Raw genomic sequence first — 20,230 nt, 5'->3', positions numbered from 1 at the left:
CCGGGCCGGCCCGGAGAGCGGCAACGGGATTGCAGCCCTCGGCGTTGCTCCCGCGCCTCGCTCAGCCAGTGAGCGGGAACCGGTCTGTATGTGGGATCCGAACCCTCGGGCGGGAGCGCCGCCGTGCTTCCCAAGCGGCGCACTTATCCAGTGCGCCACCGGGCCGGCCCCTAACATTTCTTATAGTCAGAAAATACTTCCTTCTCTCTAATCCAAATTCCTAATTCTGCAATCTAAGTCCTTCTCTCAGTTGTGTCCTTCTCCTTTTTGTCTGCAGTTTTAGTCTTGCTAAATGAACATCGCGAAACATCCTAGTATCCAAAAGTATATTTTCTTTATTTCTTGCTTTTAATAGCTGAAAGCAGAAAATATAATGGGAGCTCCAGAATTCTCTGTAGTCTTCAAATTCATTTCTGGTAGCCCTGATTAATTGGAAATTGCATGGCTGGTTTTCTTTTCCTTCTTGCATCTCTATGAATCTATTTAGATGGAGGTGCATAGGGGAAGATATTGAGGGGAGTGCATACTGCAGAATGAGCTATACCTTGATAGCTCCTTCCAGCTGAGGATCTTCAAATCCTTCCCCTTTAAGGAAGGCAGTGCCCAGAGAATTTTAAGATGTTCAAGAATGTGTGTGTCTGAACTTAGATTTTAAAAGTATGCTTCTGTTTTCCTTCTCTCTTGCTCTAACCACATAACCTGCTAGTACTCATTTAGTAGGTTTGCATACAGCCTATGTAAAAATGAACATAGTAACCAACAAGAAAGAAGGCATGGACCTTAGAGGCATTTGACTATTTACATAGCAAAAAAAAAATCCAGTTTTAAATTCTCTTACAAATCTGAGTAATTATGTGGCTTCCCAAAACATATAGATTTCCTTAAGGGTTAAAACAACTCTTCAGAGGAAACGATGAGCTATGCAGCCTGTCATATCCTGTGTTCAGAATAATTTTCATTTCTACTTATCTGTGAAGGTTGAAGGAATGTCTGCAAATATTTGGTTGGTTTCTATGGTGAAAACAGAGAGAGATCAAGTATGTGATTGTTTAGTGTCAAAATCAAAACTACACTATACTGTACTTCTACAAAGAAATTCGTTTGTTATTTGAAACATAATACACATTTAGCAAGTGGTAACTATTTTAAGTTTCATGAGTTCAAGACAAAATTTAAACAATACAGCCTGAAGGAAAACATGGGCCCTTCGGGCATTTTAAAACTTCATTTCACAAAAATAAAATGGTCCTCACACTTTATTAAAGAGTCATTTGTTGGCTAAAGATAGTGTTGGTGGACTCTCAGAATGCCTGATGTGTACACAGCTACGGTAAATTTATGCTGTAATAGAAACTCCCTGTGTCCTGCCCTAGGTTATCCCTCCTCACCCTGCCAGCCTCCAGTCTGCTATCTTTTGGCTGCCCATACATTTATCTTATGCCTGCTGTGGACAATGCTCTGCAAGGTGCTGAGGTTGAAATGTCCACTTGGAAGTGGTCTCTACCCTCTAAGGGCTGGCTTTGGGTCTAGTAGACAGTAAGTACACAGTGAATGCAATACAGTGTGATAAGTGCTGTTATCACTTATGTTTGGGGAGGACTAGGGCAAGGTTTTAAGGAACTCGCAGGAATCAGAATGGAGTTGTGAGGAGGACCTTAGCATATGGGAAGGCCGCAAGCCACGACCAGCAGGCATATTGGAAGCCTTTGAATGGGCTAAGGAAAGCCTTCATATGAAGGAGGAGCAGGTGATGAAGCCAGAGAATGCGTGGAAGCGAGATCACAAGGGCATTGTGGATTAACTGGACTTGAACTTGATCCTGAAAGCTCTGGAGACGTTATGAAGGATTTTAAACAGGAGAGTGATGAGCACGGCTTCAGATGCAGAAGAGAAGACAGATAGAAAGAGATATCTTGTCAGGGAAAGACCCTATGGGTACCTGTTGGGACCACCCAGGAGAGGACAGGTTCATGATGGAATTGTCAGTACCTGTAGGAGTACTTAGTGGTGACGTCCAGCAGACAGTACGATTTGTAGGTCAGATACACTGCAGAGTTCTGAGTACAGTATGGATTTGGAGGGAATCTACATATGATCCCCAGGGATTGAGCATCATATAAGAAAAGCAACTGCCTGAGGATGTAGCTTTAGAGAAAACAATGATTTTAAGGAGAGAAAGGTAGAAGGAGCACTAGGACAGGACCCTAGGATTCTGCACTTAAATCTCCACACAGACACCCCACCCTCACCCCAGTTGTCTGTCAACCAATCATTTGACTCACTCCTTTCCTAATTTGTGGCAACACTGTGTCCACTAAAATGGTACCAGGACTAACATAATACCTCTCATAAAGTGGGCACTCACATGCGGAATTGAATTAAAGCTCACTTAGACCTTTCAAGGCTTGCTATCTGGGGTAAACCTTTTTTAGGTACATCCGCAAAGGCATTAATAAAATGAGAGAGAGGTACAAGACTCAGAAAGAGATGGCAAATGCCACTGGCATCACAAAAGGTCAGAAGCCTGGATCCCTGAATTCAACCTCCGTTCATCCTTCAGTGGGATCATTATCGTCTCCCAGCCCCCAGACACAGTACATAGGCTCATGTCTGCTGAGTGGCTATCTTACCCCAAGATGCCCTTCACCTCCTTGGAGGGAACATCCATCCCAGCTCATTTTCCCTATGCCATTCATTACCCTAAAGGTCTTCTTACGTATCCTCTGAATCAAATTGGATTCAGCACACCTCCTTCCACAGGTCCACTTCCTTTGTTAAAGAGACTTGGCCAGTATATCCCCATCTTCTCCAGTCTAGGGGATTGCCTCTGTTCACTTTCAGCACTGCCACTGGGAGTTCCCTGCAGTTCATTCATGAATCCAGTCATAGATAATAACTGAGCACTTCCATGCATGACACTATCTATGCATTGCAGCTGGTGAATCAGATGACTATAATGGAAAATAGAAAGGGTCAAGTACTATAGAAGCGTAGCAGAAGCTCAGAGAGCAGCTGGGAGATCAGGAAAGGCTTAGTGAGGAGGCAGTATATGAGCTAGGCCTTGAAAGATGGGTAGGATTTGGACCTGCAGAGACCCAGGGAAACAGTATCCCACAGAGAAAACCACGCAAGCAATGGCCAGGTGGTGGGAAATCAGCTCATCTAAATGGGAGCCAGCAGGCCCACATGAGCCAGGGCAGCTCTAGGTCAGAGGAAGGACAATCAGCCTTCCTGCTGGTAGTGGACACATCAGAGCAGAGACAAAGACAGAGGTATTGGCACAGTGATCCATGCTCTGAGGCTCTATCTCATTTTTGTACAGGCCCTTGGCCATTTTTTGTCACGTGTCAAAACATCTCATTCTGGCCCTTAGATTTCAAATGAGTGCATTTGAGATAACTGCATTATTTGTTGCAAAGTACTTTATGTGTTAACTGTTATTGGTATTTAACTCAATAGTTTTCATTTAACTGGTATTATAATGAGAAGACTGTGTTCGACAGAATTAGAACTGTTTATTTCTAATATTCTTAATTTACCTGTGTAATTTTAAATGACTGAATTTTGAGACCCTTAATGAAAAGTCACTGAAATTATTACTAGTTTTGATATTCATTTCACAAAACCATCGTAGATTTTTGTAGGGGAGAAAACATACATAATAGAGTTATATTGATATGAAGCAAAATAAACAGATTAGAGCCCAGCTTAGAAAGCCTTCACTTTGATAAAATAAAGACTGAAGTATTTCAAGGATTGTATCCATATTCCTTATAAACCATTTTCTACATTTGCACTTGAGACATGTTGTTGAAGTGAACCCCAGAAGGAGAATATTACCACACTGGTACACTCCATAGTAATGACTCAATCAAAGGACAGCAAAGATATCCACAAATAGAGTTCTTGGGTCTATACAGCATATATGTTTTTAAAATCATTTTTACTATTGCCACATCATTTGGGAACTCTTAGAATGTTAACAGAGGGCTGCTTACAGATCACCCAGTCCAGATGTTCTCTTTAACAGATGAGAAAACTGAGTCTTAGAAAAGAAGTTGCCACCCACACTAGTCACTTCATCCGTAACTGGATGTACAGGATTAGTGAGAATACCAATAGGAAATAGATGGCACACTCAAACTGAAGTAACTCAAGGAGGATTTGTTTACATTGACACGATTTACAAAGATACGGGTTTAGGGGAGCTCAGGAGATGGTGCCCGAGTCTTAGTTGCAGCCAGGCCATTGCCATTCCTAGGCTCAAAAGGAAGAAGGGGAGAAGTTACTGGAATCCAGAGGGAAAGATCAGATAGAATGGGCAGCCCAAGGTGGACGTTGACTCTGTGATGGCAACACAGCCCACTCTGGACCAGCTTTGCTGGGAGGAAATCATGGAGTTAAGGACCCTGACTTCACTCTTCTCCCTCTCTCAGAACTCCTGCCGAGGCTTCCCATTGGCCTAACCCGGTAAGAAACCGGAGGCACGTGGCAGATGGAGGTCTACCAGGGCAGAGGCCTGCAGGAGAGGCCAAAGGAATATATTCTGCACAACGTTCATACCATGCTTTTCTTCTGTTGTAGCCTAGTAGGGATGAATCTGATAACTTTCACAGTGTTTTCAGGATCTTGGTGAAAGGGTACATGAATAAAATACTGTTAACTAGAATATTAATTGAAAGCTATTTACTTTGATGTCTTTTGAGTCAGAGTTGGCCTTGGCTGTACTTTTTCTTATACTGTATTGAACTGGTTTTTAAAATTGTGAATACAGATCAAAGCAGTTTAAACAGATACATCCACTTGTGTAAATATCCTTGAACTCCCTTGCTCTTGCTGCTCCCCCCTCCTGTTGCCAAATCTGTTCAGCACCTCTAGAGGCTGTTAATACATGTAATGATTGTAATAAACATCATATTTGCTTTGGTTCCAGCTGGCTCCAACCACCAAACTCTGTCCATAGTTTCTATTGTTATCTTTGCTTACTAGACAACTGCATTGTTATCATTAGTAGCTACCTTTGTCATAGATTTCTAAATGTTGATCTTTAGAGATATTGCACTCGTTTCCCTCAACATGTTTTTAAATTAAATTTACCATTTATGTTGTTTTTAAGGATATTAGAATCATTAAACATAGAGAAATTGGTAGAAATTAATTGGCTATGTTGTTGTGAACTTTCCCTACTTCATGCACTAAAACATTGAAACATTTTTATCGGTATTGTCCATTCTTTATAAAGCTTTCAAATAGGAATTAATAAATTTCTGCTTATGTGTAACTTAAACTGTTTTTAAGTTAGGCAATTTCTTATTGCCTAACTTAAAATTTTTAGCGGCCCGGAAGTATAATTCCTAACCAAAAGGAATTTATATGTTACTGTCGGGAAATTTTGTTACATTTTGTTCCCAAAACTTGGAACTAGATTTAGTTGTAGTAGATATATTAAATCTTATGAAATTACAGAAATTGTCATCATTCAAGATGTTTAAAATTACAGTGACCTAATGTGAGGATTGAAGGTTGGAGACTGTAAAATAGCCACATAAATTAACAAATTAAAACTGAGAAAGCTCTCTTGACGTACAGGATAATATTCCATAAACTAGGGAACAATTATTAGAAGAAGCTATTCTTTTATATCTATTGCAAAATATAGTAATTTATTGTTTTTAAATGTAGGCACTGGGCGTTGTTGGAGTTATTTTATTAGCAAATTAACTAGAAATGTAAGTCTTGTACAATTCATACTTTCTTTTGGAATTCAAGCATGTTGAATTCCACAAAGATTAAACCAAAGAGATGTCTCTTTAGACAAATATTCATATTTCAAAATAGGGCATAAACACAAACTTAATTAATGAATCTAATTCCTCTTGCTTTGTTACAATGATTTACATGTAGACTAAGCAAAAATATTGCAGATACAAATGAAATTTTTAAATCTTAGCTTTCATTGAAGTTATTAAATGGGAATTGATGATTAGATGTTATATCCTACAGAGCACTGTCATGATTGAGAACCAGAAACTAATAGAAATCTTTTTCTTAAAACTTTTCTAAGGAAATCATTTAAGCCCAAAGGACAGGTGAGTTTTTGAGGTTTTTAAACTCATTAAAATATTTCAAAGTAAATTTAAAATCGTTTCCCGTTGATTATTTAATTAGGGCCCGTCCCTTTGCCTATTGATTTGTGGATGTTTGGAGTGCTGAATTAAAGGTGCTGTGTTGAGGGCCAGCCCATGGCTCACTTGGGAGAGTGAGGTGCTGATAACACCAAGGCCACGGGTTCGGATCCCTATATAGGGATGGCCAGTTAGCTCACTTGGGAGAGCGTGGTGCTGACAACATGAAGCCAAGGGTTAAGATCCCCTTACCAGTCATCTTTTTTATTTTTTATTTATTTATTTATTTATTTATTTTTATTTTTATTTTTATTTTTTTTGTCCTTTTTGTGACCGGCTGCACTGCGCTCAGCCAGTGAGCACACTGGCCATCCCCATATAGGATCCAAATCTGCCAGCGGGAGCATTGCTGCACTCCCAGCGCCGCACTCTCCTGAGTGCGCCACGGGGTCGGCCTGCCAGTCATCTTTTTTTAAAAAAAAATTTTTTTTAATTATAAAAATTTAAAAATAAAGGTGCTGTGTTGGATGTTGAGGAAAGAACACAGGGTTGAAGTGTCCTGGTGAGAATTTCCCCTCTTCTACTTCTCAGCTATGTGACTGGCCAGATTATTCAACTTCCATGAAATTTCAGTTTTTCTCGGCTGTATTATATGCTTAATGACAGCAACTGACTAAACTCGCACCACTGAAATCATCATCCAGCCCCTCTTTTCTTTCCACTTTCCACTTCCCCTGCTGCCGTGTTTTTGTGGCAAGCGTGCGTTTAAAACTTGATGTCTATGGGTCCTTACAGACATCTTCCTATACACGTATGGTTATTGTATTTACACCCACACATAACTTTTAATAAAAAATTGGAATATATTTCTCACTGTTCTATAACTTATTAACATTATATTGTGGACGTCTTTTCTGTGGAGCAGGAATGAGCAGGAACTATTCCATTCTTTCTGATGGCTTAAGAATATTCTCCTATTGGTAGTTATTCTGGAGAAAACAGCCTTGTGAATAATACATCCTTGTTTGTATACTATTCTAGTATGAATAGTTCTATAGGATAAACTCTGGGTCAGGGACATGTGCACTGTTAATTTTACGTATATAGGTACTGTCAGGTTTTCTTTTATAAAGGTTGTATCAATTTGCAGTTTAAAATAGTTTTTCAATACTGTGGCCAACCGTGAATAGTGTCGTTCTGTTTATTTCTGCAGTAATACCTCTTTATTGTAAAGGGTTCCCTTTTTTCTTTTCTTCCTTCTTTTCTTTCTTCTTCATTCTTTCTTTCTTTAATGAGATTGAGTATCTTCGATAGCTTTTTCTTCTTGTGAATTACCTTTTCGTTGTCTTTATCTGTTTTTCTATTGTGTTTTATTTCTTTCTGAGTTGTACAAGTTCTTTATATAATATGGATATTAATTCTCTGACTTCATACATGTTTCAGACGTTTTCTCCCAGGTTGTCATTTGTCTTTTGCCTCTATTTATTTATCTGTCTATCTATCTATTTTGCTGAAGATGATTTCAGTTTTAAATAACTGCGTCTATGAATCTTTTCATCTAAGACTTCTGGATTTCCCACCATCCTAAAAAAGGCCTCCATATCCAAGGTTCTCTACTGTTTTTTTTTTCTAGTACATTTCTCTAGTTCTATTTTGTACATTTACATGTTACATGAAATTTTAAAAGAAATTTAAACCGTATAAAATTTTATTTTTTTTAACTGTTTTTTAAAAATCATTGTATGATGTAGTTGATTTTCATGGCCGTTTACCAATTCCTTTCTTCCCCCCACTCCCCCTTTCCCACCCCCATCAATATCATATCTGTCTTCTTAACAAGTTCAAGAAATTGTTGTGATTGTTGTCTTTTTTCCCCTATTTGTTTGTTTATTTATTTATTTACTTTTACTAGCTCCACATATAAGTAAGAACATGCGGTATTTCTCTTTCTGTGCCTGGCTTATTTCACTTAACATAATTTTCTCTAAGTCCATCCATGTTGCTGCAAATGGTAGTATTTCATTCTTTTTTACAGCAGAGTAGTATTAGCTATACCACATTTTCCTTATCCACTCATCCAATGATGGGCATTTAGGCTGGTTCCCACCCTTGGCTGTTCTAAATAGAGCTGCAGTAAAAATGGGAGTACAGGTATCCCTTTGACATGATGATTTCCATTCCTTTGGGTATATACCCAGCAGTGGGATAGCTGGGTCATATGGCAGTTCTATGTGTTGTTGTTTGAGGAACCTCTATACTATTTTCCATGATGGCTGAACCATTTTACAGTCCCACCAACACAGTGGTAGGGTTCCCTTTTCTCCACATCCTCACCAGCATTTATTATTCTCAGTCTTTTGGATATTAGCCATCCTAACTGGAGTGGGATGGTATCTCAAAGTGGTTTTGATTTTCACTTCCCAAATGCTGAGTGATGTTGAGCATTTTCTCATGTGTCTGTTAGCCATTTGTATATCTTCCTTCGAGAAATGCCTATTCAGCTCCTTTGTGCATTTTTAAATCAGTTTTAATCAGGCTACTTGTCTTAGTGCTGTTAAGTTTTTTGAGTTTCTTATATTTCTGGATATTAATCCTTTGCCAGATGCATAGCTTGCAAATATTTTATCCCACTCTGTTGGTTGTCTTTTCACTCTGTTAATTATTTCTTTTGCTATGCAAAGGTTTTTAGTTTGATATAATCCCACTTGTTTATTTTTTCCTTTGGCTGCCTGTTCTTTCGGGGTCGTAGTCATAAAGTCTGTGCCGAATCCTAATTCCCGAACTATTTCCCCTATGGTTTTTTTTAGGAGTTTTATAGTTTCAGGATGTATATTTAATTCTTTAATCCATTTTGAGTTGATTTTATGGTGAGAAGTATGGGTCTAGTTTCATTCTTCTACATATGGATGTCCAATTTCCCCAGCACCATTTATTGAAGAGGCTATCTCTTCCCCAGTGGGTGTTCTTGGTGCCTTTTTCAAAGATCAAATGGCTGTCGGTATATGGGCTGATTTCTGAGTTCTCTGTTTTGTTCCATTGCTCCGTGTGTCTGTTTTTATGCCAGTACCATGCTGTTTTCATTACTATAGCTTTGTAATATAGTTTGTCATCATGTAGTGTTATAACTCCAGCTTTATTTTTTTGGCTCAGGATTGCTTTGGCTATTCAGGGTTTTTTATTATTCCATGAAATGTTAGGATTGATTTTCATTGACAATGAGAACTACAAATCACTGTTGAGAGAAATTAAAGAGGATGCAAGAAGATGGAAAGATATCTCATGCTCTTGGATTGGAAGAATTAACATTGTGAGAATGTCCATATTATGCAAAGTGATCTACAGATTGAATGTATAAAATTTTAAAAGACGTTTATGTAGAAAAAGTTTCTTCTCATATATGATGTGAAGTAGGGATCAAACGTTTTTCCTTCCAAATGGATTGCCACTTGTCTTGCTTTCACATATTGAAGTATATTTTTTCTCTCACTTAAGTTGAAATTCAGCCACCTATAGGAATGTTAATCCCATAAATAAATCAATCTCTTTCTGGACTTTATTCTGTTTATTTAATCCATTAGCACCTACTATTTTATTTGCTGCTTAAAATACCTTCAATTATATTTTGGTAACAGAGAGGAAATCTCCCATATCCTTATTTCTCAAACTATTTTTGGCTCTTTTAAGCATTATCCTACCAGAGGTACCTTATTATCAAAGTTAAATTTCTCCCCAAAATCATTGAATTGTTTTAATTTTTGTGCTAATATAGGAATGACTATTATCTTTATAATATGGCCCTTTCCGGTCTTATTCATGGTTTGTCTCACCATTTATTTAGTTTTTATTTTATGTTCAACAGTAGTATTTTGTTTTTTTCATATAGGTCTTACAGGTTTTTTTTAAACTCCTCAATATTTTGCATTTTTTTGTTACTGTTGTGAATGGGTTCCTTTTTCCATTATATTTTTAATGGAATTGCTAGGATTTATGTTATGTCTAATGTCTACCATTATCTAAATTCTTATTGTTTTATTGATATTTTTGTTAACATTAATTTTGTTTACCAGAAACATAAGGCTGGTGTGCATAAAGCAGAAACCCTTAGAAATACAAGGAAATACTGGGGAAAAGAAAACAAAATCTCAATTCTCCTTCAGAGTTTGACAAAGTATAGAAAAATATAAGCAAGAATTTGTATGATAAACAACTTTACACTTAAAAGAGAATACTCTCTGACACCCCGCAGAGCAAGGCCTGTTAGACACATCATCATACAGAAAACAATAATAAAGTCTACCAAGCAGAAATTGTACAGGTTACATTCTCTGATTGTGATGCAATAAAACTAGAAATCCAACAATTAAAAGATGACCATAAATAACCTGACCATATGGAAGTTTTAAAACAGTTTTCTAAACAATTTATTCTTCAAAGTAGTGTACTCTTGGGTTAAAGAGAAAACTAAACATAAATTACATATTATTTACTGATGAACAAAAATGAGACAAGTTCATTTAAAAATATGTAACCAAATGTTCTGTCATTAATTAAAATTGAAAATAAATAAGCCAAGTTTCAACTCAAAAAAAAAAAAAGCTAGAACAACAACAGAGAAAAAGAAACCAGGAGGGGGAAATTTTAAAAGATAAAAATAGAAATCAGCAAATTATAAAATGAAACAATATTCCTCTCAAAGTGAAAATAAAACCTTAGGTCATTAAAATAATAATAATAATAATAATAATAATATAGCTAAACTGGCAAACCTAATGTACATAAAGAGAAAATAAAAATATACAACATTAAGAAAAAGTCAATATAACTATGGAAACATAAGATTAAAATAATGATAAGATATACTGTGTATAAAGTTAAGCAAATACATTTTAAATCTATAATTTTTAATGATAAAAACCTTTATCATTACAAAAATTGACTCAGAAAGAGGTTAAATCTTGAACAGACTAATTACCAAGAAGAAATGAAAAGATTTTTAAAGACACATGCTAACAAAGATCCAGACCCAGACGGTTTTATGAGTGAGTTTGTTTCAGCCTCAAAGGACTGATTATTCTTGTATCATTTATACTATTCCAGAATATAGAAAAGAGAGGACAGCTTACATATCTCTGATATCAAAACATGAAAAATTACCACAAGAAAGAAAGCTATAGATCTCTCATTTATGAATATAAGTTAATATCCTAAATAAACATTAACGAATATAATCCAAAGTATCTTGAAAGAATAATACACAATGATTAAGAATGATTTATTCCGGGCCGGCCCGGTGGCGCACTGCTACAGTGCGCCGCTTGGGAGCGCGGCGGCGCTCCTGCCAAGGGTTCGGATCCCACATACAGACCGGCTGTCCACTGGCTGAGCGAGGTGCGGGCGCAACACCGAGGGTTGCGATCCGTTGCCGGTCACGAAAAAAGACAAAAAGGAAAAAAAAAAAAGAATGATTTATTCCAGGAAGACAAGGATAGTACAATATTAGGAAATCTATTAACGTAATTCATATATCATTAATAAAATGAAGGAAACTGATCATATGGTCATTATTAGTAGACGTTTTTAAAAGTGTTTGATAAAAATTCATTCTACATTCTGAGTAGTAACTGAATTTTACGAAAAATAGAAGAGAACTTTCTAAACATATCAATATTGTCCTTATTATTTTGACTGTCTAAACATTTACTTGAGGATCATAATAAGTATCACTGACTAAAGTATTGAAAATTAGGACAGTCAGCCCTACTAAAGATTTTTAGGATGGATAATCACTCAGAAATCAGTTTCCTTAGAACAGCTAAAATAATACTGTATTCAGGTTAAACTTTTTATCTCATATAATGCTAGACTTTATTTTGAATTGAGGTAAAAAGATAAATGTGTGCCCTCACAATATCTGTGCATGTCTGTAAACCACTTGAGTGGAACTTGATAGACAGTTTGCACCTGCACTTTTGTTTACAATACTTAGAGAAGCAAGGAAGTGTTCCTTCAGCTAGAAGTATTAATACAGCAGAAATAAATCATGCAACTAAAAACAAGAATTGGACACTCTCCTTAGCAAAAGTAGCTCCTTCTCTTTGGGGAATGATTGGTCATTGAATTTTGCCCAGTTATCTTTCTGAGAATGATTGCCTTAAAATCATTAATTTGATATGTGGTTAAACCTTTATTTTTATGTGTACAGTATTGTGATAGGTATTTACAGATATAACCATGGGTAAAGTCAGGCATGACTTCAGGAAGGAATCATACTATGAACTATGTTACAAGGTCTGATTTTCAGGTAGCAGTAGGTTCTGGGAGGTGGTGGTGTCCAAGCTGGGCCTTGTAGGACAAGCAGAATTTCCACGTGTGTAGAGGAGAAAGAAGTGTTTACCAGGCTAGGAGAATAATGTAAACAAAAGCAAGGAGGCAGGAGCTATCTGATATGTTTGTATAATCTAGTGGTGCTCAAGCCTAGCCAAGCGTGAGGGTCACCTGAAAAACTTTTAAAAAAAGAAAGAAGGAAAAGAAAAACTCCAAGGGCCCAACCTGTGAGATCTAATTCAGTAGGGGCTAGATAAGGCTCAGATACCTGAGTTTTTCCAAAAGGCCCATGGTAGATTCTGATGCAAGGTCAGGGCTGAGAACCAGTGGTATAGGATAGTGTGTGACCAGAGTGTAAAGGATATGGAGGTACTATGGGAAATGATGCTGGAAAAATATGTTAGAGCCAAATGATAACTGGACAGTATTGTTTTGGTACTCTCGGTTTTATGTTTTGTTTTTTATTTCTATTACATCACTACCATCCCTCCTTTAGATATCAACCAGGTATCTCATAAAGGAAACTTGATCCCTGTGTGAATTCAAAGCAAAACATGTTAAATGAGATGAAGAGAGAGAACCTGGCAAGAATCTTATTCCAGTTCAGTGTTGCTGTGTGATCTCAAAACTTAAAACAACCACCATTTATTATTATTCTTGTAATCTTGTCAGTTGGCTGGACTTAGCTGGACTGTTCTTCTGCTCTGTGTGATGACATTGGTGGGAACTGCAGTCATCTGGAGGGTCAATTGGGCTTGACTGTCCATGGTGGCTCACTCACATGGTTTTCAGCTGAGAGCTCACCTTGGGGTTGTCGACCAGGGCATCTTCAAGGGTTTCACACAGCATGGCAGCTGGGTTCCAAGAAGTAGCATCTTGAGAACAAGCATTCAAAGAGGCCCAGGCTACAAGGCTTCTTATGACCTAGGTTTGGCAGTCTCAGATATTACTTCCACCATGTTTTATAGGTCAAGCAAGTAACTAAGGCCAACTCAGATTCAATGGAAGGTGAATAAACTCCATCCCTTGATGGGAGGAGTAGTGCATGCATACATATAAAGAGCGAATAAAATTGGTGGCAGCCATTTTTGGAGACTCGCTACTGCAATCTTTTTTTTTTTTTTTTTTTTTTTGTCTTTTTCGTGACTGGTAAGGGGATCGCAACCCTTGGCGTGGTGTCACCCACACCGCGCTCAGCCAGTGAGCGCACCGGCCATTCCTATATAGGATCCGAACCTGCAGCAGGAGCGTCGCTGCGCTCCCAGCGCCGCACTCTCCCAAGTACGCCACGGGCTTGGCCCGCTACTGTAATCTTAATGCACCAAGTAATGTAGAATCAAAATACATAAAGCAGAATTTCAGGAAATTTAGATAGACAATAGTAATACAGTTAGACAAAACAATAAGGATAAAAGGGATCTGAATAATATAAAAAGCTTATGTAATAGATTTATGAATTGAATTTCTTATCTGACAATAAAGAATATACCCTCATTTCATGTATCCATAGAATATATACCCTTCCTCCCCAAAAAAGGAAGCACTTGAACACTTATACACTCATAAATATGAACCCCTGACATGGTATATTTTTCTCAGCCCTCAAGCTGGCAGAGTAATTACAGTTGTGTTTGATTCATCTATTAATATGCACTGCTCTGTATTAAATGGGCTTCTTCTCTTTTTGAAATCCCTTCCTCTGGATGACTTTTACACATGAACCCAAATAGTTGGGTTACACATTCTCTCATAAGTTCCTCCCCATTTTTTATTTGTTTTCTAAAAAGAGCAGCATGGCAGAGGATTTATAAGAGCAGTTTTGACTTGTCCTGGGTGCTCTGTGGACATCAGGGTTCGCCATCCAGCAGCCCCCGGTACCATCTTCTAATTTCCTAATAATGCTGACCTGGGAATAGAGCTGGAATCCTTGCCATCACCTATTTCCCATGTATTATTATTTTTTTAAGCCCCTCTAGAGAAAAAAAAAATAGTTTGGAGTTAAGATTTTTTATTTTTTTATTTTTTTTTTTTGCTTTGCTTTCTGAAACTCTTGTTATTTTGCCATTCTAGTAAAAGCAGAGTCTGAGGTAGGAACCCAGGTTGTGGGGATGACATAATTTCCTGACCTGTCAGTGGTAAGTCGTATTTACTTATTGCTTCGATCGCAGTGTCCCCATGTGCTTTATAGGAGTTCTTCCGAACTGGATCTTGTCATTAAATCTCCCAGGATGAGGAGTTTAAGCCAAGAGCCACCTTCCTCAGTAACGCCCAGATCCGTTTGCCGTTGCAGGTCGTCACGCTGTGGTACAGAGCTCCAGAGGTCTTGCTCCAGTCCAGCTACGCCACCCCCGTGGATCTCTGGAGTGTTGGCTGCATATTTGCAGAAATGTTTCGTAGAAAGTAAGATATACATTTTGTTTCACTATGCTTTCCTTGAAAAGAGACTTTGGATTTTCAGTAATTTAAGTGGCAGCATGACACTTCTCTCTCAAGGAGGGTCAGGACGTCCAGATCTACCTGCTCCAGGCTGCCACTTCCAAGCCATTCCTGAAACTGTCTTCTCAGTCCTTACAGTGTAGTTTTGTATGCCAGTAGGTTCCAGCTCTTGGAAAGTCAGTTTGGAAGGGAATACTCACTCCACTGTTCTTAGATTTACATTGTTTTTGTTAGTGATAATAGGACATGGTAACATGAAGCATATCATGGTATTTTTTTAGTGAGGAAATATCCTCAAGGTGGACTTTATCCACAGAAGGAGGACCAGGGCTGTTAAGTATATAGAAATTTTTTAACGGAAATTTTGAGGGTGAGAACAGTTGAGAAAACAGAATATTTAGGCTGAAAAAGAATAGGCAAGGAGGATGTCAGTGCTATTTCACAATACTTTAAATGCTGCCCTGTGGAGGAGAGATTAGACATATTCAGGCACTGTAGAGGGCAGAAATAAGACCAAGGATATAGAAATTACAGAAATAAAAATTTTTGATCAGAGAGAGGAAAATCTAATGATTAGACAGTTATCTGAAGAGTAGATTGGGGTTTGTGAGTTCTCACTGGGTGTCAGAGAAGAGGCTAGCCCACCACACACTGTCAGTGTTTTCAGCAGCTTTCGTAGAGTAGATAGGTAGACTAGATGACCTTCAGGGCCCCTCTGAGTCTAAGAGTCTGTTATTCATTTGTTTGATTTTCAGGTCACAAGAAATAGCCAAACAATATAATAAAGATATGCCAGGAAAATAATCCATACCTGGGTACTAAGTTCAGCCTGGTCGAAATTAAACAAAGAACCTAATCATAATCTAATCTCTCTTTTCTATTTTTATTTCCATGGGAAAATATGAGTAGGGAGGCTGAATGTATTCCCACTGGACATGGTATGTTCAAAATGTAGCTGCATGATAGCTCTCAAGAAAAAGGAGTGGTCAGCCATTGCTTGTTTGTTTGTTTTAACCAAACAAGGTTTTATGCATGTAATAAATTTGGGGAACTATTTCTAGAACTCAGCAGATTCATCTGTAGCTCATAGGATGGGCTGTAAAGGAGATCAAACTGCAAAGGTGTTTAATGCAGCCCTACTGTGTGCCAAGTACAGCACCAAAGCTCTTCTCTTATGCTACCTTTTTTACTCCTCACAGTAAGAGGAAACTGAGATGGAGTGGTAAGTGTACTTGTCTAACATCTGGCAGCTAGGAAGTAACAGGGGTATACATGCAAAGGCAGTCTTTCCACTCCTAATCCTGCATTGTTTTTCAACCAAGGAGGGGAGAAAAAAAAGTTAATATTGAACTCAACTGCAGTGTTTGCTGAACATGCTAAATAAGGGGCTTTTAAAGTGAGGCCCCTGGACGAGCATCATCAGCATCACCTAGAACCTTGTTGGAAGTGCACATTCTCAGGCTGTAGTCCAGACCTACTGGATCAGAAGCTCTTGGGCTGGGGTCCAGCAAGCTGTGTTTTTAACAAGCCCTGCACATGATCTCAATACACCCTCCAGGGTAAGAACCACTGGGTTGGATGACAGTATCACCAGGGATGGGCAGTCTTTAAAAGTGCGGCTCTCAGGCATCTCTCTTGAGAATCTGATTCATTACCGGGCTGGGGCCAGGAATTCTTGTTTATAAAAAAATGCCTCAGGTAATTATTTTCATCCAGGTGTGGAAAACATTGCATTAAAGGCTTATGGTCAGAACTGGGAATAATTTACTGTCAATAGAGCAGGGTGAGAGTTAGGCCAGTCATTCTAGTTCATCCCAGGAATAACTTGGTGCAGCTAAGAATTGATTAGAGAAATGCTTATTGGAATTACATTTATGTGTCTAGAATTGTCCTCAAATGTAAAAAGTCCTTCTTTTGGTATGGTAGGAGGGCAGTCAGTTATTTTTCAACCATACAGACTTGAATACTAGCCAAGATTGATGATAAAAACCAATTTTTTAAAAAAGATGTTAGAAGAAAGATAAAATTTAAGAAATAAGCATTTATTACTAAGAAATTTGCTGTATATTTAAGTTTAGGCAGTCCCCACTGATGGAACAAATGCAATCAAAAATTTTATTTTAAAGCATTAAAAAACATTTTCCACTGAAGTGATAGTATAATTGGTTATTGGGTTCCCAGCCTAGCTTGCAGAATCCTGTATAACCTATAACATACATGAAACATCAATTGTGCTAATTCATCACAACCTTTTTCTGTGGGAAAATTCATTCTGTGTTTCAATCTAAGTTGACAGGAATACCCTTTCTCCACCCTGGCATTTGGATCGAGAAGGGGGACTCAAATGTTGGAGGCTCAAGGAAAGGCTTCTTTGACAATAATGGCAACAATCTGCTTCAGTTTGCTGGAAAAGTGAGATACTGGGTAGAGACCTATTGGCTCTTAATATGTGCGCATAAGAAAATACGCTTTCTCCTAGAGCCTTGCACAAAGGTAGTAAATTGAAAAGTAGTTGCTTGGAGGGGGAAGAAATATCAGAAACCAGGTCCATGTGCCTTTAAGGTTGCAAGAGAATGAATCCAGGCCAATCACACATCATTACTAGGGTGGGTGCCTTGTCTTCTAGGTAGTTCCTGCTGGTTTGGCTGTGCCCTTGAATGTGGCCATGGGATCTGACCCTTGTTCCTGCTCAGTTCACGTTTGGTATTTCCTATGATATCACCCAGATATTTGAACCTGGAACGCTTCTTAGTTATGCTAGATGTGTTCTGGGGTCCAACCCCCTACTTGACCTGATTCTGACCTGACTCCTGATTGATTCAGTGGTGACCCAGTTGAGAATTCAAAAGCCATTGATTCTGAAAGCAGATTCCCTCATTACTTTAGGCTAATCCTAAGTCAGGGAATCCTGGCATGTGTCCACTCCAGGTTTCTCCTTGTTGCTAAGGCAGTAATTCCCAGTTTTTTTCATCTCTTTATCACCTTCATTGTTTTGCCATATTCTTATGACAACTGTACTGTTATTTACTTAGTTTTTTTGCTATGCTAAATCAACTTTTTTTATTTAGCTTCATCTTAAACAAAAATAATAAAACTATAGATTTGGTAAGCCAGTTATTTATTTGCCTGATACACATTAGAATAAATATATAACCATAAAAATTGGTAGGAAAATTATTAAATCCATGTTCACCCCCTGAAATTATTTCACATATCACTAGTGATATATGTCACATGTTGGAAACCCTGTAACGGTGTGTTCCATTCAGTCTACAAATAATTTATTGAGTGGCTACTATATACAAGGCCCACTCTAGAAGGATAGCTTAAATCCTAGTAGAGAAGAGAGGCATTACATGTATAATTAGTTAATCAACCAGAGCTTGGGTAAGTGCTGTGAAGATGTGTAGGGTACTCTGAGTGGCTGTAATAAGAAGACTGTTTTGGAGGAGTGAAGGAGATTTCTCAGTTGAAGTCTAGAAGTCCAGATTAACCTTTCTTAGAGGTCACATCCTAGTTGTTTATATAAAATCTTTGCAGAATAATCACTTATGCATCAGCAAGGCATTGGGAGGAGAGAAGAAGCAAAGGGAGTTAACATTTGTCATGGGACAGGCCCAGATCTGGGGTCCTTCACATTCATTACCTCATTAGAACCTTATCCTGGGGGCTATTATCCAGACTTTACAGATAATGAACTAGAGCCTTCCACAAAGATGGTGAGTAACTTGTCCATGGACACACAACTGTTGAATGACAAAGCCAAATCTGAACCCAGGTCTGCCTGACTCCATAGCCTTTGATTTTTCTACTCTGCTGTGTTTCTGCCCATGCTATTGTTTGGTCTCCTAGAGCATATTTTTTTTCTGGAATGTTTTATGTATTATTCCAATGTGGCAGCAATGATATTTTAGAGAGGTCAAGAAGTAAATCACACGTTTAATAGATTTGATTTTCCATCTCTTCTGTGTTGGAAAGGTGGACCAATGCTCCATCATATTGTTAAAAGGTACGTGCCTTCTATTCTAAAATTGAATGTCTAGGAAATATGAACTCCATAAAGAGAGTCTTAGAGCAGATGGTTGACAAAGAGCTAGGGAGTTTAAATACCATCTGTCACTATGATCTGGGCTTAATAATTGCCCACACTGAGCCACAGATACATTCTACAGAATGGGTAAGAGCTGGATTCTTTATCTTCCTCCTTCAACTCTTCCTCCATAGGTAACCCATCTTCATTCCACATTGAGTTATATTTTAATACTAAAAAAAATTGTTATAAATTTGGTCAACAGCCAACTAGTCAGCTTAAAGGATGGAACTGGACGGATGGATGGATGAGCTGGATTGATTTTTAACTACATGGCAAAATAAATTCACAATGTTAACTCTCCAGGTATCTATTGGTTGCCTTGTGATCCTGGTCAGAACTGTTGTCTGTGGTTTGAAAGTTATGGGGTTTTCCAAGTTACAGCAGAGTCATAAAAAGAAAATGCACATTTAAAAAATAAGACATGCTACTAATTCTTCGAATGTAGAGATTGTGGTAAACAGATAGTAATTCTTAGAAGTTCTGGGTTGTCAGCTCTGCTGATCCCTAGCTGAGAAATGCCAAATGCCACCAGGAAGAATATAACAAATACAGTCACTGTTAGAAGGAAACAAACGGGGCTTCATCCATATATTTCCCCTTGTCTGGTGGCCTCTCTAGGCTTGTCATCATTGATTTCTATGAATTAAACACCCAGTAGTTGAGAAACTGACAGTGAAACTGTCCTTTGTGGCTCAGCCTTTAAAATGTCACTGAGTGCCTTGCCAACTTTCCCATTGGTTACTGTGTTTGTGCTTCCCCATATTTGAGTGCTCTCATTAGTGACATCAAGGAAATGAGGTCCTTAACCTGCAGCCCCAGACACTGAGGCACCAGAAGGTGAGTCCTAGCCTGTGAGAGGAAACACATCACCTCAGGGTAGGTCAGAACATGTGTGTAGCAACCACGGCCCTTGCTGGACTTCCAGATTTCTTATCTCTTCTTGGATATTTTCCTAGACATTTTCTTCTTCTTTAAAGAACCAGTCAAGCAGCATGAATTCTAAAGGAGCACTTTCTTTAGTGAGGAAATACCCAAGATGGTACCCAGGAAAAGGACCAATCTTGACTGAGTAATGCATACAGGGTAGTTCTGTATAACAGCAAGTAAGTCCTTCTGTAATGTAATCAATACTGATTTTTTCATTCTTTTTTTGGCAGCAGGCCAGTATGAAGATCCAAACCCTTGACCTTAGTATTATCAACACTGCACTCTAACCATCTAAACTAACCGACCAGCCCTATTTTCTTTTATT

The 20,230-nt window shown here is 38.2% G+C and overlaps 1 protein-coding gene across 1 annotated transcript in view; it reads left to right on the top strand.

The window, feature by feature from the left end:
* Positions 1 to 20,230, top strand: part of CDK6 (cyclin-dependent kinase 6) — a 222,771-nt gene that overhangs the window by 154,050 nt on the left and 48,491 nt on the right. The window contains exon 5 of the mRNA XM_008572294.1: positions 14,740 to 14,849. Within this exon, the coding sequence (XP_008570516.1) occupies positions 14,740 to 14,849 (110 nt within the window). The remainder of the gene's footprint in view (positions 1 to 14,739; positions 14,850 to 20,230) is intronic.

Source organism: Galeopterus variegatus, unplaced genomic scaffold (assembly GCF_000696425.1).
Source record: "Galeopterus variegatus unplaced genomic scaffold, G_variegatus-3.0.2 Scaffold46, whole genome shotgun sequence".
NCBI lineage: Eukaryota > Metazoa > Chordata > Mammalia > Dermoptera > Cynocephalidae > Galeopterus > Galeopterus variegatus.
Note: the sequence above shows the minus strand (reverse complement) of the source record. Positions and strands in the feature narration are given on the sequence as shown.